Source organism: Malania oleifera, chromosome 3, assembly GCF_029873635.1.
Source record: "Malania oleifera isolate guangnan ecotype guangnan chromosome 3, ASM2987363v1, whole genome shotgun sequence".
Classification (NCBI taxonomy): Eukaryota; Viridiplantae; Streptophyta; class Magnoliopsida; order Santalales; family Ximeniaceae; genus Malania; species Malania oleifera.
In genome coordinates this window covers 9,197,096-9,225,004 of record NC_080419.1, presented here as the reverse complement: position 1 = coordinate 9,225,004, position 27,909 = coordinate 9,197,096, and the positions used below count along the sequence as shown (strand labels likewise).

The window sequence follows — 27,909 nt, the reverse complement described above, 5'->3', positions numbered from 1 at the left end:
TCCAGCTTCCTATACTTTTAGTTGACCAGAATACCCTTCCATTCCGGCTATTTCACCGCCAGTTTTTACGTTAAATGAAGGGTATTTTCGTCATGTCGGTGAAAATGATGATCGCCGGACCTGCACTGGACCCAAGCCAAAAATACTGCAAGTCCGCAAGTCCTCTCTCTCTCTCTCTCTCTCTCTCTCTCTCTCAAAACTTCGTTTCGAAGCTCCCTCCCAGCAATCTCTCATATTTTTCTCTCTTTATACTTCCTCCGTCCTCCGGACTTTGTGCGTGAGGAGCAGTTTCAGTCTCTGTCGGAATTCGCAGATCCATATATACCTCTGATCATCGTTTCATTTGTATAAATATTTCTCTGGTAATCGGTTGTTTTCTTCAATGCCATTTTGGTTCTGATCAGTGAAAGTGGGCGTAGGGAGAAGGAGAGAGGCAGAGAGAGGTAGAGTCCGAGTGGGAGGGTTAAGGTTGGATGGGGGCCGTGCCTTCCACGCCGCGCCACAGCGCGCGGCCACAGGACACGGCGGAATACCTAATCGGCACATTTGTTGGCGAGAAGTCGTTCCCTCTCGCCTCAGATTTCTGGCAGAAATTTCTCGAGCTTCCCCTCAATCTTGACTGGCCCAATCAGCGAGTCCTTCAAGCTTGCGAGGTGTTTGGTAAGCAGTTTTGTTAAATTCACGATGATAAATTTGTTTGCGTAATGTTTTTGTGATTTTTTTTAATTACTTTGTCAATCAGTGCTATTTTCATTTTGTTTAGTTGCTTTGAAGAATAGCTGCATTTCGGACTTAGGTTGAACGGCGTGACTTCATGAAATGTTAATTTGTCGGCTTTGGGTTTGTGTGTGACACCTGATCTCATTATTATTGATATCATTTATATATAAAAAAATCATACTAGTAATCGCGTGGATCAATTATCAGTTTTCTAGGTTCCCTACTTTTAGTAGAAACTTGGTTTTTGTGAGGCGGCTGTATCGTGTTATTTGGTGATGTGAAATTTAGAAATTCGAATTTTGGTGCTAGGAGAGTTGAAAAGACTTTTGAGATACTGCAATGTGATGGGTCAGTGCCTTATGGTCCTCTAGAAAGGATTGTGACTTACCACCGATTAGTTTTGTGAACTTAAGCATTCATTATTGGTGCTTATGAATCCAAATATAAGTCAGTGAATGCTGTAGATGAAATGCCCTAGTCATTTGTAATTTGTATCAAGGTGGAATTTGTTAAATGCAAATGTGAAACACCTAGTGCACAGGGCTCTGACACCATTTTTGGAGGTATTGGGAAAGCATGTGGTTTGGATCAATTCTTGCCCTCCTGTATGGTGTGTATGTTGTAAAACATAATTTTCTGCCAAGCATTAGGTGTCTGAGCATAATCAAGTCATGCAAGTTGAAGCAATTTGCTCATTTTCTCAGAAAGAAGTTTGGTAAAGTACATTCAGTGATGTAGGATGCTATTTGAGATCCCTTTTACTTCCAGTAGACCATCACTCATCATATTTGACAAAAATATGTAAATGGAAAACATTTCTTAGTTTGTACTTTGCAGTGTGCAGATATAGCAATTTGACATTTCTCCATAGCATGTTTGCAACAATATGAAGAAAATGTAGCGATGTAGGATGAGAAGTGGCTATTTGGATGGATCATTTCAACCCAATTAGGAGGCCTATGTCAAAGAATAGGGTGAACGGTTTATTGGGTCCAAAACCCAAATGTGCTTAGTTATTTAGTTGTTTAAGTGTATGTGTGTAGTTACTTGTATTAGGATTATTTATGTTGGAGGCTTGTTTGTAGTAATTGTGTATTCGAGGGGTATGCTTGTAATGTAATGTAGTTTTAGGGGTATGTGTGTAATTCATTTGCTTAGAGGCTTTCTTATAAACAGTGTGTGAAAACCATGATATAGGCAGTTGTTGATGAATTTGATTTGAATTGAACGAGAGATTTCCCCCTGGTTTCTCCTCTCTCCTCCCTTCCCCTTCCTTCCTCTCTTCTAATTTCTCCATGGCTGCTGAACCTTGATGCTGCCCCTGTATCATTTGGTATCAGAGCCCAACCATGATCTCCATTCTTCCATTTCAGTCCACTCATTCTCCAGGACTCTTCTCCTCTTTTCTTCCTCTTCTTCCTTCTCTTTTCTTCTTTCTTCTCTGTTTCTGATCTCCTGTTCTGTCCATAATTCCCTGCTGCCCAGCAGCAGTCTGCCCTCTTCTTCTTGTCTGTTTCTCTTCTCCTTCTCTTCTTCTTTTTTCCTTCTCCTCTGTTCTGTAACCTCTCCCTTCCTCTCTGCTGCTGCTTCTTCTCCTTCTCCTCTTCTTCTTTCCTTCTCTTCCTCTGTTCTGTAACTTCTCCCTCCCTCTCGGCTGCTGCCTCGTCTTTCCTTTCTTCTTGTTCTCTGATGTTCTTCCTCTCCTTTTTATTCTTCCATTTTCTCCACTAACCTCTCCTTCTTTGTTGCTCCCTCATCTCTTAGTTTCTATTCTGAAATTTCAATTTTTAAAATAAAAATAAAAAACCGAAAAGCAGTTCTGCAGTTTCAGAACTTTTCAGAAAATTCCAGCTGTGTCCCCATTTCTTCAAACACCACCTTCCAGCCACCATCCTGCAAAACTACCCATACCACCAAAAACAGAACCCCACGAAACCCTTCCCCTCAAAATTTCATCGCCGTCCGATCAATGGAGGATCCCCAGGCACCGACAAAATTTCTCCAGCCGCCGACCCCTTTAAAATCCACCATTTCTGGAGTTCTTTTGACGCACCTCCACCACCTTTCGACTCACACCATTCGATCTACCACTCACCAAAAATAAATCATTTCTGTAAAGTCACTGCCAGCGACCCACGTGCAGCATGTGCCCCAGACTGCGACTAGGATTCTATCAGACTTCGCTCCTGCTGCCAGAATTGCTAGAAATTGGTTCCCAGCCAAGAGAAATTGGTGTTTTCTCATGATATTTTGATTTGCAGCATGATATTTTGGTCCCTAACTTGAAATTGTGAAAGAAATCGTGATAATTTGGCACGAAACCCTAGAAATTGTCGCTGTCAGCATCAAAAGTCAGGTTTTATTGCTGCTATTTGTGAGTTTTTGTAGTGAATTTGTTTCATTTTTGTGTGATACTCAAGATTAAATGTGTCTTGAAGATTATTCTTAAATAATTAAAAATGAAGTTTGCGATTTGCTTCATATAAGTGCATCATCGTGACTAATGTTTAATTGTCTACAAAGGTGGAGATGTTATCTGGTAGGGTACAAAATATGGAAAATGCTTTGGAGACTATTACCGGTGCTTTGAATTGACTAACAACTGAAGTTGCAGCCTTAGGTAAAAGGCCCATTGAATTTCTTGCCAAACAAGATGGTGGAATGGCTGTGATAATGGTCTTAAATTTCCACGAAATTATCGAAATTTCTAGTTTACATGACCCTCAAAATCGAAATGGGAGTTGATTTCTATCTTGCATAATTTCCATTGAAATCTCAACGAATCATCCCGAAATTTATCGAAATCTCGCAATTTCAGCGAAACTTGTCGAAATTTTAACTATACAATGAAATTTCCTTGGAATTCAAATATAAGAAATTTAGGAGTGAAGTGAAATTTCTCTCTTAATTTACTTTATTTATTTTTATTGAAACAAAATATTATTACAAATGCTTTTGAAATTATATGAAAAAATAAACTTACAACAACATTTTATTTAACCATTTATGTCTAAATTATCATTATTTGTACAATAAATAATATTTAAATGATTTATGAATTTTATTTGTATTAGCTGAATATGTTTACTGTATATTATCTTACAAATATGTTTGATACACATGCTATACTACAACTTTTCCACCTCATACACAACATAGATGTATTTAACTTGTAATATATTGGTCCTAAACTTACATTATTATGTTTGTTAACCATTTCTAAAGTTTCACAAGGAATTGCATGCTTAACTATTGTTTCCAATATTTTTTCAAATCAAAATCGAAATTAACATCCAAATAGAAATTTCCGTACTTTTGGAGCTTTCGAAATTTTAGTCGAAATCAAAAATTAAGACCTTGGCTGTTGTCCCTCATGCTTTTGAGTAATGTGAAGGCCGAAATAATCATTTGAATAAGGGAATTAAACTAGAAGTCTCAGATTTTAATGGTGATGGTTCTCTTGATGCTTTTGATGATTGAGTGTATTCGTTGGAATACTATTTTCGATGGCATGACATGAATGAGGCTAGAAAGTTGTACTTTGCTGAATCAAAATTGAAGGGAACTGCTAGAATTTGGTGGATTGAACAAAGGGAAATCTTTAGAAGAAGGAGATTTGGTGAGATTACAATGTGTGATGAGATGAAATGAGCCATGCAGGAGCAATTTGTGCCTCCCAATTATCAGCAACGTGTTCATCTCTAGCTCTTTGATTTGAAGCAAGAAGAAGAGATAGTGATGGAGTATACTAGTAAATTCTATCATTTGGCTACTCGTGCAAATATAGAATGGAAAGAGGACGTTATGATAGATTTGTACAGAAAAGGGTTGAAGCCAGCTATGGCCTCCAAACTTGCTGCATGTCGTCTTATCACACTTGGGGATGCAACACAGGTTGCCACTCAGATTGAGGAGGACATGCAACACAATCTTCCTGGAGCGACATCGGCCCTTCAGCTTGAGAAGAGTACTAGTGGAGTGGTATGAGAGAAGACAATTGAGAAAATGGGTAAAGGTGATCAAACTAATACCTCTTGGAAGGCTCCTAAGCATTCTGGAACAACTTCTAAGAGCCAACCATCAATCAAATGCTTTAAATGTCAAGGCTTTGGACATCAAGCTGCACAATGTCCTAACCAATTCATGGCTGTTGTAGAAAAGGAAGAAGAAGAAGATGATGATGATACTCAAATAGTTGAAGCTGAAGCAAAAATTCCAAGTGACTTAGATGATGATGGCAATTTGAGAACTTTTTTAGTGCTTCGACATATGCTCTCTTCCCAATAGGTTAAAAAACAGAGGACTGAAGGCAGACCAACATTTCTCAAACTCAAGTAATATGCCAAAAACAACTTTGTACTTTGGTTATTGATCTTGGTAGTTGCACAAATGTAGTTTTTGAAGAAGCTGTGAAGAAGTTAAATTTGGAAGTTGAGCCGCATCCCGAACCATACAAAATTGCTTGGGTGAATAATGCCAACTTGAAGGTCCATGATCGCTGCTTACTTACCTTCAAGATTGGTTCCATTATGGAGACAGTGCAATGTGATATCCTTCCTCTCAAAATTTGTCACATTCTTTTGGGCCAACCATGGTTATTTGATAGGAAGGTGAAGCATGATGGATATGAGAATTCTTACTCTCTCCATTGAGAAAGAGAAGTATAAGTTGATGCCATCACGAATACTTACACTCACCAAGTTGAAGCTTACTATGGTTCCTTTCTTATGAAACGAGATGATTCATGGTGTTGGACTCCTTGGTCTTTCCAAAAGGAGGGAATTGATGTAGGATGAGAAGTGGCTATTTGGATGGATCATTTTAACCCGGTCAGGAGGCCTATGTCAAGAATTAGGGTAAATGGTTTATTGGGTGAAACCCAAATGCGCTTAATTATTTAGTTTTTTATGTGTGTAGTTGCTTGTATTAGGATTATTTATGTTGGGGGCTTGTTTGTAGTAATTGTGTATTCTAGGGGTATGTTTGTAATGTAATGTAGTTTTAGGAGTGTGTGTAATTTCATATGTTTAGAGGCTTTCTTATAAATAGTGTGTGAAAGTCTTGATGTAGGCAGTTGATGAATTTGAATTGAATTGAACGAGAGTTTTACCCTGGTATCTCCTCTCTCCTTGCTTCCCCTTCCTTCCTCTCTTCTAATTTCTCCATGGCTGCAGAACCTTGATGCTGCCCCTGCATCTTTGTAGCTTATTGAAAGTGGAATAAATGTGTTTGAATGTTGCTCCCCCAATCATCACAATGGTAAAATAATTGTATTCTTAGAAATGATGAGGTAAGGCTAGGAAAGAGTGAAAGATATTGATCTCCTTAGTCCTAGAATGGAGAGCACAAATAGACGTATGGAATGTACTTAATGATTTGCTAGCCTCTCTGACGGAATGGCTTTCTTTCCTTGTGGAACTATTGATGCCTTATGAGCAGCATAGTCACAAATTGTCAGAGGGACATTCTTCCAGTAGCTATTTTTTTCTGCTGGGTGGACTGCAAAAGTAGTTGGATTTGCAATTTGTGATTGAAAAACTACATCTTCTGAATCTCTGAGCTATATCAATTGTTTTAAAATAATAAAAAAATTGACATCCCTTTTACATAATAAACATGTATTGGAAACTAAAGAGAAAGCTTCCAGAGGGCGTTCCCAGGCCACAAGTTTCTCTGCTTTGTGAGGGTAGGAGGGTCATCATAGTGTTCACAGCCTTACTCTTGTTTTTTATGTAGAAAGACTGTTTCCTTGGACTCGAATCCATGACCAACCAATCACAAAGGAGCAACCTTACGATTGATCCAATACCCGTTCTCTTGAAGAGAAAATTTCCAACTGGAATCAAATTACGATGAACTTAATTAGGGTCCCTACTTGAAATAGAATATTTTGAAACTACTTGAATTCTTAGAAAGATTTTTCCTTCAGTTGCTTATGGTTTAATAGAACTTTTAAACTGTGTGTGGATCAACAAATTTGGAGAAATAAAATTAAATAACACCTAAACCTATTTAATGTCCTGTGGGTATAAAGAAAAGATATTTCAGTGTGGTAAATACCAATAATGTTTGGAATTTTCCTTTAGTAACAGAATGTAATTGAATTATCTTGTGCCTATTGAAAGGTGGTAGAATAATCTAGTAAAGGACGCCAAAATAAAGCCCTTGAGTGGGATACTTTTGTTTATACATTTTGTTTGATTGCTTCTTGATAAATGGTGACTAATGCTTTCACAAATGAACCCATGTGGACTGTTCAAACAAATGACAGTTTCTACATCCATCCTGCTTCTTTTATTTCATCTACTAAATTGGTGGTTGGCATTGCATTCATCTTCTGTTAGATTTTTTATGGTAAGGACTATATAGTCTGTTCTATTTTTCAGACTTAAGTACTTTTTAACTGTCTATGGCATGACTTTTCTTCTGCCAACACTTGCTTAATCTTCTTTTTTTCCTCATCTTCTTCTTTGACATTTTTTATCTTGTGCAGCACAGAATAACTATTATACAAGGCATCTTGCAAAGATTTTGATTCACCTGGCATGGTGTTTGCAAGAGTCTGCTTCAACGCCTGGTGCACCACCGACTGTTTTTGCGAGAGCTATTAATGCATTATATATCTCATCTGTTTTCCTGAAGTACTTAATTGAAAATTCCAAGAGTGAGAAGATTGAGGAGTTATACCTATTCCTAGATGAAAGTGAAGCAATACCAAAGGAATTTCACAGAGGTACTTCACTTGTATTGCTCTATATTTTCCTTGATGCCTTTATAATTCATTTATTTTTCTTTTTGGATAAAATTGACTGATGGAGTTCGCTGAAATATCATCTGGGCAGCCATTTTGCAATCGTTTGGGCTTCCTGTGCAGCTGCCTACCATAGGGCACCTAGGTTTGCAGCGGTGTCTGAATTTGCCTATCCTGTGCATACCTAGTGCAAACTTTATATGCATTGACACTTAGCGAACACTTAGCGAAGCCAAACAACTTCTAATTAGTAATGCATTTGATTGGTAATAAAAAGTAGTAAACAAAAAAGAAGAGGTGGTCTGTGTTGATCTGCGCAAATGCTGTTGCTTACCTGGAGTTCAATCTTTTTGATACCATGCCTTGGAATAGTTTTGTATATGGAGATTAGAACTTTTCAGAACCTGCAGAACCCTCTTTAAATTGCTTTGGTTCCTTTCCTCCATCTCATGGTTTGGGACTTTGGCTCTGCACCTGAATGCGGGGGATGACTTTTTTAGTTAATTTATGTGTTTGAGAGAGTTCTTGTCTTGATGTTTCATGGTAAAAGTTAACAGTTTACCTTATAAACTGGAGTATAACTTCATTGTGCTTCATGGTTTTTATTTTGGGTTTTAAACTTGAATGTTAACTTCTAAAACTAAAACAAGAAGTCCAGGAATGAAAGTTGCCAAACTTTTAGTTAGTGATAAACTTTTGGTACAAAGAAGATTAATTCCTGGAGGTAACATTATCTTGTGGTTTCCTTTGGGGAGAAGTGGCTGTCATGCTGTCCTTCGGAAATTGAGTCTCTTTGGCATTAGGCAATTTAGCACATATATGGGCTTCAGCATAACAAATGGTATATATTTCTCAAATTTTTAAGGTTTTTGCATGGTGTGGATCTCAATAGGATTAAAGCTGATGATTGTTCATGAAAAATGACTAAGGAGGCCTAATAAGGTCGGTGTTGTAGAGTAGGGGTGTGCAAACTGTCGGTTCGGCCAATTAACCGAATTTTTTCGGTTATCCCCAACCCATAACTGAACCAACCAAATTGGTTGATTTAACCGTACCATACCCGATCGAACTGAATTTTCAGGTAATTCGGTTAACAGAATTTAACTGAATAAAATTAAAATTATTTATGAAAAACAAAATATAATTGTATGATTTACATGGTTTCAAATTTCAACTTAATAATTTTCAATAATCATTTCTATTAGTTTGCTGCAGAGTTGACTGTGCTTTCAAAATTCAAACACAAGGTCAATAAGTAAATATTTAGTTTGCTGCAGAGGACGGTTGATAGAATTCCTTTTTCTGTAAGCTGTAAATGGTAGGATCAAGGCCATAAATTTTGATTTCGACTCAAATTTTGAAGCTCCAAAAGTATGGAAATTTTGACGGAAATTTCGATTTCGATTTGAAAAAATAACAGAAATTATTAGTAAAGCATGGAATTCTTTGTGAAACTTTAGAAATGGTTAACAAACATAATAATATAAGTTTTGGGACTAATATATAACAAATTAAATACATCTATGTTTTGTATGAGGTAGAAAAGTTGTAAAACATTATGTGTATCAAACATATTTGTGAGATAATGTACATTAAACATATTCAGTTAATACAAATGAAATTCAAAAATCATTTAAATGTTATTTATTATACAAATAATGATAATTTAGACATGAATGGTTAAATAAAATGTTACTGTAAGTTTATTTTTTCATATAATTTCAAAAGAACTTGTAATAATCTTTTGTTTCAATAAAATAAATTAAAAGAGAAATTTCACTTCACTCCTAAATCTCTCATTTAAATTTCGACGAAATTTCATTGTATGGTTAAAATTTCGACAAGTTTTGCTAAAATTTTGAGATTTTGATATTTTTCGGATGATTAGTTGAAATTTCGATGGAAATTATGCAAGATGGAAATCGACCGTCATTTCGATTTCGAGGGTGATGGAAATCGGAAATTTCGACAATTTCGTGGAAATTTAAGACCATGGGTAGGATGATGGGTTCTAGAAGAAGCAACATTGAGTATCCAATGCTATCTATAGCTGATTAACTAGGGAAAGCAACATTGAAATATTCCATAAAATCTCAAAATTAGTTCTTGCAAAACCTGAAGGATGGAAAGACTGAGAGTACTGCAAGTATGTGAGCTGCGAAGTTGGGAAGGTAGAAGCTGAAGTCTGAACTCTGAAGGGGAAGATTGGATTTGCAACTGGAAAATTGAACTTGCTGTCGCCGACTGTGTGCGAAGTTCTGCGAGCTGCGAAGTGGCCGGCATGCCACAGTGGCGAAGGGAAGAGTCGAAGACTCAAAAAGGGAAGGGAAGAGGGAACTGCGATTCTGCGAACGAAGGGAAGAGCCCAACTGCCAAAGACTTGAAGAGGGAAGAGGGAAGAGCCGAAGAGGGAAATGGGAAATGAATCTGGGATTTAGGAACCCTAAAAAACATATGTCATATAATTTACTAATTTATATTTAATTATTAATTAATTAAAAATTTGGGCAATTCGGTTAACCGAAATACAATTTTCTCATACACAAACCGAAAGCCAAATACCCGAAATTATCTCATTCTGAAACCAAACCGAACCAACCAAACTCGGTTGGTTAATTTGGTTAAACCTGAATTATGCTCACCCCTATTGCAGAGTAATGAGACTACTGCTTATCTTTCTCTGTCTCTTTTCTTCTATTATTGTGCTCCTTGTGGTTGTGGAATTCACTTTTTAGCATTGTGTAGGAAGCTGGGATCATTTGGACTCCATAGAGAAATTATTCTTTGAAACATAGGGAATTTGGTTGAGGGGCGTAAGATTTTGTAGTATTGTGCTTTGTTTGCTATAGCCTGTTGTATTTTCTTGCAAACAAATGTTGGGTTTTTATTTCTTCCTTTTCATCTGCTATGGGCAAGAGTGGTGTCCTTTGCAGTCATTTAATGTGGACGTTTTTGCAAGAATTCCTTTAACTCATAGCCTGCATGATTGCAAGACTTTGATTCTTTACTTGTGTTATTATTTTGTTGTTCTTTTCTTTTTTAGTTACCCTTTAATTTGGCAGTTGTCTAGCCCTCCTTTCTTTATATTCTTTTCTTTGTTTATTCCCTTAATACATTTTTCTTTATTTGAAAAAAACAAAAATGATCTTGCAGTTGGAACTTGTATTTTAAAAATGGCCTGCTGCATTTATTCCAGTTTTGGTTGTCTTTTTCCTCCTCTTTGTATGTTTAGATGCTGCTTGAATGGTTGTGTTTCCCATTTCTGAGTAAAACGAGGCTGAAATTTAGTTTTCCTATATGCAGATCAAAACATTGAAAATCTTGTTATGCATAGTGTCCTTAGCTTCATTGGCACCTTAGACGTAAGGTACAGTGTACGCTATTCAACATTTTTGTTATTCTGAGATTTATATTTGTTGAGTAGCTGATTTTATATCATTTTTGTTTGCAAGCCCCAAGACATACCTCCTGCATCATGAGCTCCTTAACTTCATGCTCGTTGCGATGTCAACTCAGCTTCTTTCTGGACCATCACCAGGACTAAACGATGTGAATCCATTCATTGATGCAGCAATGACTCAGGTGACAAATTAAAACTGAGGCCATTTTAATCAATCTGAATTTCTAGATGATTCATGATTCTTGTGTATCTTGAATTATTATATTTTGCAGGAAAGTTCTTTGATTGGTTTAGTGGTTTGCAAACTGCTACTTAATTACATCACGCGGCCTCATATCCCCTTGAACAATATATCCTATTCTGTATTTACCGAAGGAAGCCAACCTGGGGTCCTACAGAGAGTTGGTTCAGCGGCAGGTATGGTGCTTTTTTTTGTGAGCAGTTTTCTTTCAAAGGATCATTGCTTCATGATTATGTAACATCATTGTTTGACATTTTCATATGGGACAAATTGTGATAAATTTCATCCCTTTCTTTTTTCTTCAAATGAGCTAGTTAATTAGGTAATACATTTAATTGTTGCAGCTCCATGTGCAAAATCATTTCACAAAGTTTGCAGTGACATACAGCAAATAGCTTGTATGACGTTCATATCATCAATTTGGTTTTATGCTTGGGAGATCGATAATAGAAGCTATTTATCTACTAAGAAGATTAATGGAAAATCTCAAGGAAAAGAAGAGGGACTTGTATATGGTTAGAAAGCCTATTATAGAGTACTTAGGGAAGTTCTGTGGTGGGTTTTAGAAAAGAAGGAAGTATGCAGCAGATATAATGATGCTATTAAGCATATGTATGATAGAGTAATGACTAGTGTTAGGACTGCAAGTGGAAGGTTCTGGAGAATTTCTAATCATAGTAGGTGTACATCAAGGTTCTACTTTGAGCCCCCATCTGTTTGCTTTAGTGATTAATGAACTCACTAGGAATATCCAAAACGAGATCCCGAGGTGTATGGTGTTTGCAAATGATATTGATTGGTGAAAGTAGTAGCAGGGTAGAACCTAGATTAGAACTTTGGACAACTTTAGAGTCTAGAGGTTTTAGAATAAGTAGAAATAAGATAATATATGAAATATAATTTCATCCTTCTTGTTGTAGTTTAACAATTGTCGTCTTTCTTCAGCTAGGGATACTTGGTTTTGGGTTTTGGATAATTCAGGGGTGTATTCTTGTAAATTTCTTTTTGAATTTTTGACCTGTTCCAATTTTTGTTTTCCTTTTTTTTCATTTATTTGGAAGGCATAAGCTCCCCCAAAAATTAAGCTTTCATATGGCTGATTACGCTTAATAATCAATACCAATAACTTGTTGTAGACCAGGAGACTTGTGAAGGCCTTATAATGTAGGACAAGATGCAAGACCTTGGGAAAATCCATGTTGGGGACTACTTAAGAAGAATTGGATTGATAATTGTTGGGTTTAATTAGTAGTTTATTATGTATTTAGTTTAATTAGTACAGTATTATGTGTATTTTGGGGGCTTGTTTGTAATATTTGTGTAAAGTAGGGGTATATTTGTAACGTAATGTAGTTTTAGGGGTTTATGTGTAATTTCATGTAAAGAGGCTTTTTTATAAATACTATGTGAAAGCCATGTTGTAATCAGTTGTTGATGAATTTGAATTGAATTGAATGTGAGTTTTACCCCTGGTATCTCCTATCTCCTCCCTTCCCCTTCCTTCCTCTCTTCTAATTTCTCCATGGCTGCAGGACCTTGATGCTGCCCCTGCATCACCTTATCTCCAAATGTTTGTGTGATATGTTTTTTGAACTTTGAAGTGACCCCTCATCTGTTTTTACACAGCAACTATGCATGGAGAATTTAGAATAATTTATTCAGTGTGATGTGAGAATCTTGGTTCTGCCTGCATTGGTGGAGGGCTTGTTGTCTATTTTTATTGAGGGATTTGGTAGAAGGAAGGAGAGGGTTGCACTTCAGAAATGCTGTATTTTTGCAGTGGTGTGGGGATTATGATTCAAGCGCAATGTACGGATTTTTTTGGGGAGAAAATTGAATTGGCAGCTGGTGTGGGAGAAGGTTCATTACCTGGCCTCTTTATGGTGTGTTGGTTTCAATTGCTTCAAGGTAGTAAGTTTTTCGTAGGTTCAGCAAGATTGGAGGAATCTTCTGCTTTGATGATTATTTTTTTTCCAGTTATTTGTTTTATTAGTTTCTTTTCTAGATTATTTCAGAATTTCGATGGGAGAAGTTTTTTTCTCCTTTTTGTAAATTCTCCTCTTATCAATGCTGTCCTTTTGTTATTAAAAGCAATATGTGATTTCAGCCTTGTAAGGAGGAATATTGAAGATAAAAAATCAAATTTGATAAGCAAGAAATTAACAACACTAGTAGATTTCGACATCTGGGGTCTTATTATGCAAGCAGAAGGAGAAATTGAATAGGATGTAGTTCATAGAATGAAAGCAGGTTGGGTAAAATGAAGGAGTGCTTCGTGTGTACTGTGCGATAAGTAATCATAGAATACCATTAAAATTAGAAGGAAAGTTTTATAAGACGACTGTAAGACCAGCCATGCTTTATTGTTTAGAATGTTGGGCAATTAAGAAACAACAGATTTAAAAAGTAAAAAGTGGCTGAAATGCACATGTTAAGGTGGATGAGTGGTTAACATTAAGGATAAATTAAAAATGTACATATTTGCAATAAGTTAGTCATGGCACCGGTAGAGGATAAGACAAGGAGGGGCAGCTTAGGTGGTTTGAGCATTTGAAATGCAGACCAAGTAGTACATCAGTGAGGAGTGAACAATTTTTTGTTAATGGCACTAGAAAAGGAGGGGGTAGACATCTAAAATAACTTGGAATGAGGTAGTGAGGAAGGATCTGCTTTAAGTTAGTCAAAGAAAATGCCCTCGATTGTGTGAATTAGCAGAAAACAATTCATATAGCTGACCCCACTTCGTGGAACTTAAGGCTTGTTATTGTTGTTGTTTGTTGTTCTCTTAACATCAATCTGAGCAACGAATACAATATTTAGTTGGGTCTTCCTTTTCTTTTCATGGTTATCTCATCCATATGTTTTGTGTTTATATGATTGTAATCAAAAAATTGGAATCAACTTCAAGTCTAATTAAAATGAAATTTGAAATATTACACTCCATTTTTTTTTTGGGGTATTTCATTAATTGTCACAACCCCTACCATCCATCCTTAGTTTTGAATGCCTTGGAGCTTTGTAGAGTACAATATTCTCTTTTTTCCTTTCACTTTATGTTTCCTCAAAATTTTAAAAGCTCATTTTCTCTAGAAATCTCATACCATTTTATGTTGGTTTGCTCTTATATGATTTTATGTTGGTTTGCAGCAAATTTCATGCTATTGCCATTCAATTATTTTGTCAGTTCAAGCGGTGAAGGTTCAAGAAGTCCATTGGCTGATAGCAGTCTCCATGTGTTAATTATTCTCATTCATTTCCGTAAGTGTGTTATTGGGGATGAATCCATTATCGACAGAAGTAATGATACAACCACTTCAGATTCTGTTTCCAAAGAAATTACCTATTTTTCTGAAAACCCTTACTGCAAGGCCTTGGAAAATGCTAGGGACATTGAGCGTAAGATCCATTTTTCCTTTTTGATTGCAAAATCACATATTATTTGCTGTTAGGTAAGTGAAATTCTTGCTTGCAGTTGACCGTGTGGATATTGAAGGGAATGCACACAACGGTCCTCTTGTCAGATTACCTTTTGCCTCTTTATTTGATACTCTTGGCATGTGAGTGTCTAATCTTCCCTTAATTTTGCATTTTACAATTGGTTTTTATTAACCTAAATTATGGCACGTGAGATTATTTGGATTTTCCACCATCATCTCAGGACATGTGTCCACAACATAGCAACACCAGTCTGTGGGTTTGATTTGGATATACACATTTTGCAATAGACGCACACTTATTCTGTATCTTCTATGGATATAGATGAATATTGTGAATTCTGATGATTAATGACAGTCTCCAGCATTATTTTGTCATGGTTGTCATATTGGTGGATTTTACTAAGATAAGTTTGTGTTAAATTTATTTTAATGCTTATTTCTGAATATCTTATTTACTTTTTTCATTTTTTGGGTGAAAAATTCAAACAAACTAAAGTGAAAATAATGTTGATTCATCCTTGGAGGGGTGCCTTACCTGTAATGTAGACACACTAAAGCTGTCCTATCAGCATATATATATATATATATATTAGCTTCTCTAGATGTGCAGTGTGGGTCACTGCTGGAGCACCAGTCTGTTGAAAACTGTCTGTACTTCACAATGAAGCTGAAATTTGGATGTAATGCAGAAGTTCTGCTCCTAATTAAGCTGCCATTGATAAGTGAATCAGATTCAACTACCGATTTCTTGATACACATGTTAGAAATTTTAAGCCTATGCTATATTGGCCAAATTTCAGCTCTGCAGTTTGTTCATTCACCCAGATTATGAACAAAGTCTTGCAAACACTGACCCTCTTAATCTCTTATCAGATCACCTGTTCCAGCTGGCCCTGGGTTGCTGATGCAAAGACAGCGTGAATGATCTGCAGCCATCAAAGATTGAAGGGAGGAAGGGGAAGAGGGAAGAGAGGATGAGAGACGAGGAAACACATGATCACTTTCTCAATTGAAATTCAACAACTACCTAAAACATGGCTTTCACACTATTTATAAGAAAGCCTTGACACATGAAATTACACATATACTCCTAAAACTACATTAAATTACAAATATACCCTTGAAATACATAAATATTACAAACAAACCCTTAAATACACATAATCCTATAGTAATTTAACTAAATACACAATTAACTACTAACTATACTCAACAATTGCTTGACTCAATTATTCTTAACTATTCTCCGACAATCTTACCAACGTCTTGCTTCTTGTCCTACATCAAATCTCCCCTATTTAGAAAAAAATTCAACCTCGAATTTTGAAATGTTGGGAGGATCAGAAGTAAGAAGCAAACTTGGACTCTTTGAAAGCCAAGTGATGCAAGAAACCATACTCCATTGATAATGCCATAGACTTGAATTGAGAATTAGCATAAGTGAATTCATCAGGGATGACAAACTCTACAATAGGGATGTTTGAAAGACTTTAGATGTCTTCAAACACATGCATTCCGTGTCTTCAAGTTGAGTAACTCCAGCAGATTCTGTCTTGGTTGGTTGGTTGGTCATGTGGGCTTCAAGATGATCATCTTACCATTATAGTGGTATATGTTTGTTCTCATGTTCTCACCACACCTGAATCATCCAAAGGAGTACATGGCCAATATTCATAGGTATGCTTTCACACCAAATATTAGCAAAATATTCACCTTTTGGATATAAACCAAACATCTTTCACGTACATGCAAAGTAGAGTTATCAACCCAAGATATCTCCGGCTCTGGGTGAGGTTCCGGATGAAGTTGCATTCGAGAGACCCCATTTATAGAAACCACATTCGTACAACATCATCCATCAATGATGATTTTACAAACATTCCTTCCACGCTTGAGAAATAAGTGAAAAAGCATGAAGTTGTGCCCAAGGTATGATAAATGACATTCCTTTTCTAATAATTTGTCACCACAATGCTAGATTTTATAATACATACTTATATCACCAAAATTGCTTAACATGATTTGACCACAATTCTCAATCTCTTCATAAGTTTTGAGTCTCAATTTTCAAGAACTATCTTCAAGTCGCCTTTATTCTTGAGTATCACGCAGAAATGAAGCTATTCACTTAGAAAACTCACATATTGCAGCATAGAACCTGATTTTTTTATGCTGGCAGTGACAGTTTTTCGCTTTTCATAGCAAATTATCGCGCTTGCAAAATATCAAGTCCACATGAAAATATGATGCTGCAGATCAAAATATCACGGAAGAAATCCAAAATATTGTGGCTGGAACAATTTCTCAAGAGTCTGGTAAATACAGCACAGACTAGAAAGCCTCCTCACGCTCATCACCAGCATGTAAGTGCATAAGCCTCCTGCAAGGGACCTCTGGTGATGGGATTTCAGACAAAGGTAGATCCGCAAAGGGGGGGGGGGGGGGGTGTGGATTGCGGTGTGGTGGTGGTGTGACGAGAAAAACACAAGAAGTTGGGAATTCTGAAGGTGGGGGTGGTTGAAAATATTTCAGGTGGCGCATGATGCTTCACCAATGGCTTTCCGGTGATGAAATTTTAGGGGAGAGGGTTTCCCCCCGGGATGGGGAGGGAGTTGTTTATGATGGTATTGGGGGTGTAGCAAAGATCTTCTAGGAAAGATGTTCTTCAAAAATGGGAACACAACTAAAATTTTTGATATTTTTCAGAACTAATTTTCGAATATTTTTTTCCCTTGAAATCTAGGACTGGCGATGATGGAGAGAGAGAGAGAGAATTAAGAGATAAAAATATGAAGAAGAAGAAGAAGAAGAAGAAGAAGAGGAGGAGGAGGAGGAAGAAGAAGCATTCCCCTAAATACCAAGTATTATAAACAATCGCACAAATACACATAATCATATACTAATTAAACTAAGCACACAATTGGCCACTAACTAAACCCAACAATCCCTTGACCCAATTATTCTTTTTTATTCTTCAACAAGGGTCTTTCCAAGGTCTTGCTTCTTGTACTACATCAGTTGCCCTTAGAGCAATCATCAACATTCAGTTTGCTTAATCCATTGATGGTTGAGTAGGCAATACACACTCTAATTAAACTAAACAGGCAATTCATTACCAACTAAACCCAACAATCCCTTGACCTAATTCTTCTTAATTATTATCCAACAAGGATCTTCCCAAGGTCTCGCTTCTTGTCCTACATCAGTTTCCTTTAGAGCAATAATCAACATTCAGTTTGTTTAACCCGTTGATGGTTGAGCAGGCAACATACACCTCCATCTTAGCAATTCTTGAGCCCTCTTTCAGAAGTTCCATATAGATTTCAGTTGCACCATTTGTAATCTCTTGGACAGGGTTTGTTGGATGGGTGAATCAGTGGATTAAAATTACCTAGCTAGCAAAAGAGAAAGAGGTCCAGGAGAAATCAAAATCAGGTTCTCCAAATTATATTCATGTCAATCTACCAAGGCAGCTCTTGTGAAAAGAAATTATCTCGGTTTTGTGTGTGTGTGTGTGTGTGTGTTTTCCCTGATGAGTAAAGTAAAATATTGTGCTGCCAAACTTCAAGGGAGAGTCTACATGGCAGAAACAAAGCTAAGAAAAACAATACATGTTCTCTGGAAAATTTATGAAGGAATACAAATTCTTGCAAACGTCTCCTCCCAGTTTTAAGTGCAAGGTTTGACACCATCTAAAAAATTTTCTTTCACTTCATGTGCCCTGGCATTTCATTCCTTCCTTGCCGACCAAAAGAAAGCTGGAGGGTTAGTGTACATCCTTATCCTTCTACAAATCAAACCTCTCCAAGCTTTCAATTCCTTCTTAACATTTTTGGCCAAAAGACATCTAATGCTAGCATTACATAAATCTGGCTCTGGAGATTCTTATCCCAGTTGCAGTGAAGTAACAGGTGATTTGCTGTTTTTTCCCTTTGTGCAGGTGGCATTTATTGATGACAAACAGATTTCTCTGTCCTCTTTACTCTGGGTAGAAATTATGTTCTAAATTGCTTCTCCAGCAAAAAAGTATACTTTGGAAGGGCGGGCTTTAGATTTCCACATGCCTTTCCAAGTGAAGCTTATGTTTTCTTCTTCCCCACATTTTTGTGGAGCAAAAAATAGTAGGATTTTATTAAATTTCCCTGATTTTGCATGAGACCAAACTTCTCCTTCCTCTCTTCTTCCTTTCACCGCTCGCTCTTGAAGAAAATTGATCAGTTTCATTTCTTGTACTGGGGTTATCTGCAAACATTAAATGAGTAGAGGAGGTACGCTTCTTTAGATCTTGAATGGTTTCCAATCTCCCTACTGAACATCATGATCAATGACATGGCCCAGTTTTTTCTGAGAAGGGAAAACAAAAAACAAAAAAGGCATGGGGAGAGGGATCCTCCTTGTCTGAACCCTCTCCTAGGATTGAGAGGTTGAATCCTTCTCCCATTCCACAGCCACAAGATTTCCATAGTTGGACTCAAAACACAATACATAATCAATTTCATCCCATTTTCAAGGAGATCCACCCCTTTATGAAATTTCTCTATCAAGCTCTATCTGGTCCTATCATATGCATTTTCCTGGCCAATCATCCAAATCATGTAGTGCATCCTGCCTTTATTCTGATTTAAAGTACATTCTCATTTTTGGTTATTGCTAGAGGTTCTCCTTCTTTGTTATTTTTTTATTATCCTTTTTTGGCCTTTTTTTTGTTGGGGAGTGGGGGACAGAGCTTTAGATGGTGTAATTATTTGGGTGACAACTGCCCGCAGCCTAACCCTAATCCATTTTTAAGTTATCCATCAGACAATGGAATGTTTCCTTTTATTTGTTTCAGGGCCCTCAAGATTTCAATTTGTTGCACATCAGGTTTTTTTTAGTGGTTTTTACTCATTTTCCTTTGTCTTCCAAGGTCTTCATTTTTTAAATCCCTTGTACATCAGGGTATCTATTTAGTATTTTTACTTCTTTGTATTCTCTAAACCCCTGTCTATAGGGTATTTTTTTTTTCCAAGGCATAGCCCTTTGTTGTGTTTAAATTTCGTAGCGTTTCCTGACATGAACATCCTTATATTGTATGGTGCCACTAGTGTATTCAATTTTATTTTTTTTTTTGAAAAGTTCAAAATTTACTTAAAACCTTGGATTGCAGCATGCATCAAAATGAATGAAAAAGTAGCTGATTTTGTGTTTGGTGAATTTCATACTTGGTAAATTTTGGTGGAAAATTGCAGTGTCCAGCGAATTAGTTTGTGGACTTCCTACACCAATAGGTGCAAAGAGGCAAGACCTAGTTGCAAGGTTCCCACATCGTCTTGTGGGTCTGTAGAGGGTATGATGTATGTGTCTTACCTCCACATATGGAGATATTGTTTCTTTGACTTGAATGTGTGACCTCTTAAGTTGGGGAGCACCCTTACCTCTAGTTTGTGCTGACTAGTTGTAGGCACAAACTATGCATGCACTCTACAACCCTCAATTTAAGGGTGATATGGGGGAGTCAAAGATAATGAGGATTTATGAGTAGTTTTTTTCAAAAAATATAAATTAATAATTAACCATGAGTTTTTATTTATTTTTTTATTTTTTATTTTGCATTTTAAACTTGTAAGAGAAGGACATTTTGGGAACATCGAGGGAACAAGGTGCAGGTTGAAAACTACATCCTATTCCTTTTATTAATAGTATAAATATATTAATAGGCCCAAGAACGTCAAATTGTATACTTTTTAATACTAACATGTCTTGATTCTTAAAAAAATCATTTTGCATTCTATGGTTCTTAACTCCTAGTAGTTTTCAGTTTTCATAATCAAGCAAAGCAGATTCAGGTTTTATTTTCTAGGAATATAATATTTTCATGACTTAGTGACCCTGGGGAATTTATTTATGATCTTTCATTGGGTGGGACACTTATTTCCTTGGCTATACTCCAGTTAGAGAGAGAGAGAGGGAGAGAGATTGTCTTATTAGGTTGGCTCATGTATTTTCTTTAATTGTTATTGATTTTTAAAAAAATTATTACTATATAATTGGTTCTGCTTCTGCAGGTGCTTGGCTGATGAGGCTGCTGTCCTACTCCTGTATTCACTGGTGCATGGGAATTCTGACTTTTTGGAGTATGTTTTGGTGCGAACTGATTTGGATACATTGGTATGAAGCTGTTGAATCCCTGCTTCAGTTGTGGTCATTGAATCTCACCCAATCCCCTCCCTCCCCCAAAAATCACTAAAACTTATAATCAAATCTTTTGTGTGCACAAGCTACTAAACTCCCTGCTTTAGTTGTAGTCGTGGAAGTTCATCCACCACCCATCCTATCATTAGAAGCAATTGTGCTTTTATATATATATATACATATAAATATATATTTATATTGGTAACCTGGAACTCCTACCCGGATGAGCCTTTCGGAGTTTGGACTCCCTGGGTGGCATAGAACCAGGAAGCAGTGATCTGCATTGTGCTTATATGCTATGGACTCTCATAATTAGTTTTTGTATGAATGGTGTAAAGAAACTCTTTGAAACTGTTGTTTCAACTTTGGAGGCTTTAGAGTAACTTGGACACATTTCGTAGAATTTTGGCATGTACAGCAATGGACCTCTGAAATTTGAATTTAAGCAGTCAAGACATAGAAATTTTGTTTTTTGCAGATTGAGTACAACTTAGTTATCCTAAATTTAGTGTGGACTTATCATTTTCGAAGTTTGGATATCATATTGCGTGTGGGGCTTGGATTAGTTATGCAGTTCTATGTCATCTGCTAGGGCATTTAATGTTTACTGTTGTCATGGCACTGTTGCTGCAATGCCCAATTTTTATGTGTATCTATTATGAAATCAACAGTTGATGCCCATTTTGGAGACGTTGTACAATGCCTCAAAGCGGACATCTAACCAGATCTACATGTTGCTGATTATCCTTCTTATACTCAGTCAAGATTCCTCTTTCAATGCCAGCATTCACAAGCTGGTAAGTTCTTCATTTTTTATTCTTCCTTAAAATTTATCATATGACAACTCATTATTAAGTTATTATTATTATTTTTAATGTGTGCACAGATTCTTCCTAGTGTTCCATGGTACCAAGAGCGCCTTCTCCATCAGACTTCACTTGGATCTCTGATGGTCATAATTCTCATAAGGACTGTGAAGTATAACCTTTCTAAGCTACGGGTATGATTTGTGTGTGCACCCTAATCCCCCAACCTCCCAGAACCTTGGTTTATTAACGGACAAACTTTTATATGTTTCTCGGAATGCTATAGAACCATTTTTATTTAACCTAATATTGATATGGATGACATTTAAACTACCTAATGACTAATCTGAAATGATTGCATCATTAAATGGTTCTTATCTGATTGCCAGCTTTGAAATGATATTGTCTGCTAACATCCTAAGATCTAACCAATCCTGAAATATCTAAATTCTAATGCCAAGTAGAGATTGATTTTTTTTTTTTTGAAAATTCTCATTGAAACTACATTAATGAAGTGGCATTAATGCTCAAACATATGTCATAAAATTGAAAAGGGAAACTTAAGTAGCGAGTTTATTTAAGTAATCAATACTTCCATGTAGATCTGAGCATGGATTGCCCATCCCAATCATTGTACACCTATTGTGATTGGAAAATCACCTCCTATATAACGCTAGTCACTACTCTATCATACATTTCCCTAATGACCTACAAACTCCCTTTTTTTTAAGACCCACCAAAGAACTGCCCTACGTACTCTATCATAAGCTTTTTCTAGGTCAATAAAAACCATCTGCAAGTCCCTCTTCTTTTCCCTGAACTTTTCCATTAAACTTTTTAAAAGATAAATAGCTTGTTGATCTCCCGGACATAAAACCAAATTGATTTTCTGAAATCTTCGTTTCTAATCTTATTCTATGTCAATTACCCTTTCTCATAATTTCAACGTATGATTCATAATCTTAATTCTACAATAGTTATTATAGTTTTGAATATTGCCTTTGTTTTTGTACATAGGTACTAACATACTTTTCCTCCATTCTTCTAGCATTTTCTTAGTTTTTATTATACTGTTGAATAGATTAGTTAAACAAACAGTTCCTTTATCCCTAAACATTTCCAAACTTCAATTGGTATTTTATTTGGTCCTATAAATTTCCCACTTTTCATTTTTTTAAATGTCATCTCAACTTCAAGGACTCTAATTTTGTGAATAAATCATCTATTTTTAATCTTCTCCTCATTTGTTACTTCCAATTTCAGTCTTTCATTTTGGTTTTCATTAAACAACTTATCAAAGTATCTCCGCCACTTCTCTTTTATGTCTTCTTCATCTTTTATGAATGTGTTTGAAGATAAGAGAGAAAAATCTGGTGATCAGTGGCAAAGCTACTAAAGAAAGATTCTAAAGGAGAGCTTAGTTAGTCTCTCATGTTAATAAGGGAGGTTGGGTGTAGTAATGGGCTAAGAAAAAGAGGTAAAGTAATGGGGGGACCTCTCAGATTCAGAAAGTAGTGATATTAGTCAGTTTGGTTGTGCTGGGGAGCTGTTGTTGGATGAGATTTGAGAACAATATGGGTATGTTTTGTATTCTTGTGAAGAGATGTGGGATTTATCTTGTGTCCATCCAGCCCCATTGGAAGGACTTGAGGGAGTTTCTATTTTTGGTAATGATAGTCTGGTTAACTACTTATAGCGAATGGATGAAGTTTTGGCCACACCCATGGAGGAGGTTCCTAAAGTTCAAGATCTTCTGGATAAAATGGACTTAAAGTTGATTGAGTTTGGAGGAAATGAAGTGCTCGCGGATGGTGGGAATTAGAGAATTTAAAGAGCTCTGTAAATTATGATTAGAAGGGGTTGAAAAGGGGTTTCCTTTGTTAAACATTGTCTAGTATTATCTTGTGATCTTGTCTTTTTTTGTTTTCTTTTTTCCCTTTTTCTTTACCTTTGGGGTTTTCCTTGGTTAACATCAACTAGTATCATCTTGTGATCTTGTGTTTTTTGTTTTCTTTTTTTTTTTCCCTTTTTCTTTTTCTTTGGGGGTTTTCTTGTTTTTATTAGGTAGACTCCTTGTCCCTACAGGTATAGCTTCCCCACTTTCTGTCTAATGTAGCTTCTTTTTTTATCAAAAGAAAAAAAAAAAAAAATCTCTACAATTTTAAAACATATTTTGAATTTTATTTAGGACATTTCACCAGCATTTCATGGGCTTTGACACTTCTCGAAGATTACACTGTTTTAGAAATGTAAATTATATAATGAGCATTGTAACTTGACTTTTCTTCTTTTTTAATATATAAAAAGTCATAATTATAAAGGAAGAAGTTACAGATTTGGTTTTTTCAATAAATTATAATAAACTCGTCAACAGTTCCAGTTACATGGCTTTCTTTTTCTATATAAAAAAATCATAATTATAAGAAGAGTCACAGATTTAGGTGTTTCGATAAATTATAATAATTAATATTCTTCTCAACAGTTACAGTAAAATAAGTGATATATTGAGAAATTTTATAAAAAGGAAAAAAATATGTATTTAGAATGGATATATATATATATATATATATATATTGTTATGAAAATATTAAAACACTTAACATTTTTCATTTGTAGTATATTTATATAAATATTATCTATTTAGAAAATTGAATATCCATGTTGTGTTGTGTCCTATATTTTTATGATTTTATGCCCTTGTATTTATCTCACGTTGTACCCGTCTTGTAGTCTTGTACTTTATAGGCAACTTCTCAACCTTCTATGAAAAAAATCCGTGCCCACATGTCTCCTATATAAGAAACGATGGACTTGGAAATGCTGTAAGAAATGAAATGTCATTTTTTATACATGCCAAAGTGATGGAATACAAAAAATATATTTTACGTATTCACCTAGTTTGTCAACTTTTATGGAAATTCTTTGAGCTACAAAATTCTCCTGAAGCTCTGCAAATTCTCCTAAAGCTTCTTTAATATGAATCCCCAATCGCCACTATATTTATCAACATCACAGCGTGACATGCTAAAATCCTATCCTCCAATAATAAGCAACCCCACAAACCCTTTTCTTTACCCACCTTCATCCCTCTCTTATTTGTGGATGTTCTTCCCTTTTCCAGAATTGAATTGGGATTTGAGTGGGGAAAGGAGGGCAGCAATCATGAGCTTAGGCAAACGAAAGGATTTGACACAAAGAAATGAGGGAAGATTATATAAGCTAAGAGGAGGCCTGCTTTGTTGGTGATGGGTTTGTCAATATTGGGTTTATTCTTTATTGATGACAGCAGGTGTTGCTGACAAACCTAAAATAGTAAAAATGTCGATAAATGAAAAACACCTTAATTCCCCCCCCCCCCCTTCTGAATCAAGGAAAAAAAGGCTTTTCATCCATTGTTATACAATAAATTTTGTTTGCATGTTATCTTTTTATGTACACAGTGCACCTGCTTTGTGATACCAATTGCCAAGTACCAACAATATCAAGTTCTTAATATGAGAATAGACAGCATGGCAATTTTTAAATTGAATACATTGGCAGGTTGCTAGACATGAAAACTGCTGGATTTTACAAAACACTTTCTGCTTTTTACTGTCAAATTCTTAACATTGTTTATTTGTAACAGGATGTTTATCTCCACACGAATTGTCTGGCTACTTTGGCAAATATGGCCCCTCATGTTCACCGTTTGAGTGCTTATGCATCACAAAGATTGGTTAGCCTTTTCGATATGCTGTCACGCAAGTACGTTAATTTTAATGTTCATTGTTTCTGTTTTTGACATTCACATGTTTCTCACACACTGGGAAAAGTGATTGTTTGACCCGGTCTTTAATTTAATTTAATATTGAATCCAGGTATACCAAACTAGCAGAGCTAAGAGGAGATAAGATAGATATGGCCAAAAGCAATTCAATGGAGGGAGAGAGCATTGGAGATATGGTACATAATTTGGTCTTTGCCACTGATATGACACTGAATTTCACTTTTGATGCTTTTTGTCCATAACCTTTCTTATATTTGCTCTTGATTTGCTGAAATATGATTATATTTTGTTGCAGTCAACAGAACTGCATATTTATACGGATTTCCTGAGAATTGTGCTGGAAATATTGAATGCCATCTTGACTTATGCTCTGCCCCGGAATCCTGAGGTACCATCATCTGATTTGGTGGAGGTTTATGTCTGACAAAGATTATCTTTTGATCCTCTCTGTTATAAAGTCCACTGAAACTATGCATGTTTTATTCTTCCTTGCTATTTACACTGGGGTAGGTTGTATACGCTATAATGCATAGGCAGGAGGTCTTTCAGCCTTTCAAGAACCATCCACGTTTTAATGAGCTGCTTGAGAACATTTATACTGTAAGAAAAGAAGCTTTTTAATTTCAGTGTTTGATGCTCCTATTGCTTTTCATTACCTCATATGATAATGAGTGAAAAAATGTTGAAGGGCAACTTTAGTTTCTGGTTGTTGCTCCAAGTATCTATAAGCTTTTCAGTGTCAATTTTTTTTTATAAAAAAAACTATGTTTTCAGAACTTTTTTAATTGCGATTTTTTTGTTATGTTTTGAGAACTTTTTCAATTGCGATTTTTTAGTTATGTTTTCAGAGTGCATCTGAGTCATATATACCATGCGTCTCTTTTAGGTATTAGATTTTTTCAATAGCCGCATTGATGCCCAAAGAATGGATGGGGAATGGTCTGTGGAGAAAGTTCTTCAAGTTATAATCATCAATTGCCGGTCCTGGCGGGGTGAAGGCATGAAGGTAACTATATTCTTGGCCAAATTTGGAATGTTACCTGGAGGACTACATTCCTTTTTACACAAATTTTATGACAGATGTTTACTCAATTGCGATTCACATATGAACAAGAGAGTCACCCAGAGGAGTTCTTTATTCCATATGTGTGGCAACGAGTTCTGTCCCGCAGGTACTTTTCCTGAATTTTCGTATCTTTTAGATGGATCTGTAATTCTCAAAAGAATTCAAGGATCTGTAATAGAGCACTTACTGCTTAGCACCTTGCCTCCTGAAGGATAGAAGGAAAAGAGAAAATTGCCACAGTAATAATGCTATAATTTTCTCTCCTGTTGCTTTAGTTTCTTCATGGTTCACTCAGCGATTTATTTTAGCATAGTGCGCACCTTATCTCTAGCTTATTTCTTGTAGATATTTGCAAAGTTTCAGCCTTGTATATGTGCAGTTTAATAATTCAAATTCGTAGACTCTGCTAACGATTTCCGCGTTTTCATTATCCGGGTACACAATGGCTAAATTGTACTGATTTCTGTCTTTTGCTACATGGCCTTTCTCCAGTGGATTCAGTTTTAACCCCAGCACCATAAATCTGTTTCCAGTTGATATGCCTACTGAAGTGAGTCTCTGGGTTTCATTTAAATGTTCTAAAAATGTTACATTTCAGTCCAATTATGCTATTTTCCTTTTTTTGCCTGATGAGACTGATTCTTTGATTGCATCCTTATATTTTCTATTTGTTTGAAAAAGTATATCTTGGTCTTGTTCGGTGTTATTGATTAAATTGCTGTTCACTTAATGCTTGTAATCTAACACCCCCCCCCCCCCCCCAAAAAACCCCCTGTTGGAAAATTTTTTTCATATTACATAATTTTTTCTGATGGGTTTTTTTGACATGAAGATGCTGACTATTGTGGCTGACTTTTGGGAATAATATTGCTATGACATCACAATAGTACCAAAGATTTTGTCATATTTTCATCCAAAACCAAACAAGACCAAAATGATTAATTAATCTAACTTGCTCACATTTTTTAGAATATAATAATTTGTTTGGAATTAATTTCCTTTTTTTGCACATATTTATTTGGCGAATTCCTATGACATAGAATGACATAAGATTGTTTTCTTTGTATGACAGAGTAACTATGCCGGAGGGGTTGCTGATAAGCATCAAAATGGGGGGTTGAACTCCGATGGTGTACCCCTCAACCCTTAGCCCTTAGCTGGTGCGGTACAGTTTTCACCTGTTGTTTTTGTTCCTTTTCTCTGTATGTAAATATATGCAATAGAAGAAAATGTATTCTTCCCATTTTTTCTCCTTTTTTTTCTTTAAATCTGTTTATATGTTTTAAACAGTGTAGATGGCATTTTTCATACGGATGAATGTGAGATACGACAGATGAATATCACCAATATTGTAATGAATAAGAGAGGCAGTTCAGTTCAAGTTCAGTATTCTGAAATGGTCCTTTAAAAAGTAAAGGAAAAGAAAAAGAAAGGGTGGGGGTGAATGGTACAGAATTTCCTTTCAGGTTGGGTTGAGGTTTCCTGCTATTATTTTTCTGATCAAATTTGTAATTAGTGAAATGCGCCTACTATGAGTAATCTTGTGAGTTC

At 36.0% G+C, this 27,909-nt stretch overlaps 1 protein-coding gene across 3 annotated transcripts; it reads left to right on the top strand.

The window, feature by feature from the left end:
- LOC131150470 (uncharacterized) lies at positions 1 to 27,739 on the top strand. Of its 3 annotated transcripts, none has more exons than XM_058101199.1 (19): positions 107 to 660; positions 7,214 to 7,453; positions 10,775 to 10,838; positions 10,924 to 11,053; positions 11,144 to 11,288; positions 14,260 to 14,508; positions 14,585 to 14,669; positions 20,594 to 20,696; positions 21,392 to 21,517; positions 21,607 to 21,720; positions 25,152 to 25,270; positions 25,384 to 25,468; positions 25,588 to 25,680; positions 25,803 to 25,892; positions 26,179 to 26,298; positions 26,373 to 26,464; positions 26,851 to 26,908; positions 27,431 to 27,518; positions 27,654 to 27,739. In XM_058101199.1, the coding sequence occupies exons 1-18, from the start codon at positions 474 to 476 to the stop codon at positions 27,506 to 27,508; spliced, it is 2,178 nt and encodes a 725-aa protein (XP_057957182.1). In that variant the 5' UTR covers positions 107 to 473; the 3' UTR covers positions 27,509 to 27,518; positions 27,654 to 27,739. The 3 variants fall into 3 exon arrangements, with proteins under 3 accessions (XP_057957180.1, XP_057957182.1, XP_057957181.1); XM_058101198.1 differs by having other exon boundaries at positions 27,649 to 27,739; XM_058101197.1 differs by having other exon boundaries at positions 1 to 660; positions 27,431 to 27,739.
- The last annotated feature ends 170 nt before the right edge of the window (positions 27,740 to 27,909 follow it).

Bases quoted from the DNA above. Each gene is read 5' to 3' on its own strand.
- LOC131150470 (XM_058101197.1), top strand. From the start codon at position 474: ATGGGGGCCGTGCCTTCCACGCCGCGCCACAGCGCGCGGCCACAGGAC. The intron at 11,054-11,143 runs GTGACAAATTAA...TATATTTTGCAG, and splicing joins TTGATGCAGCAATGACTCAG to GAAAGTTCTTTGATTGGTTT. The intron at 21,721-25,151 runs GTATGATTTGTG...TATTTGTAACAG, and splicing joins ATAACCTTTCTAAGCTACGG to GATGTTTATCTCCACACGAA.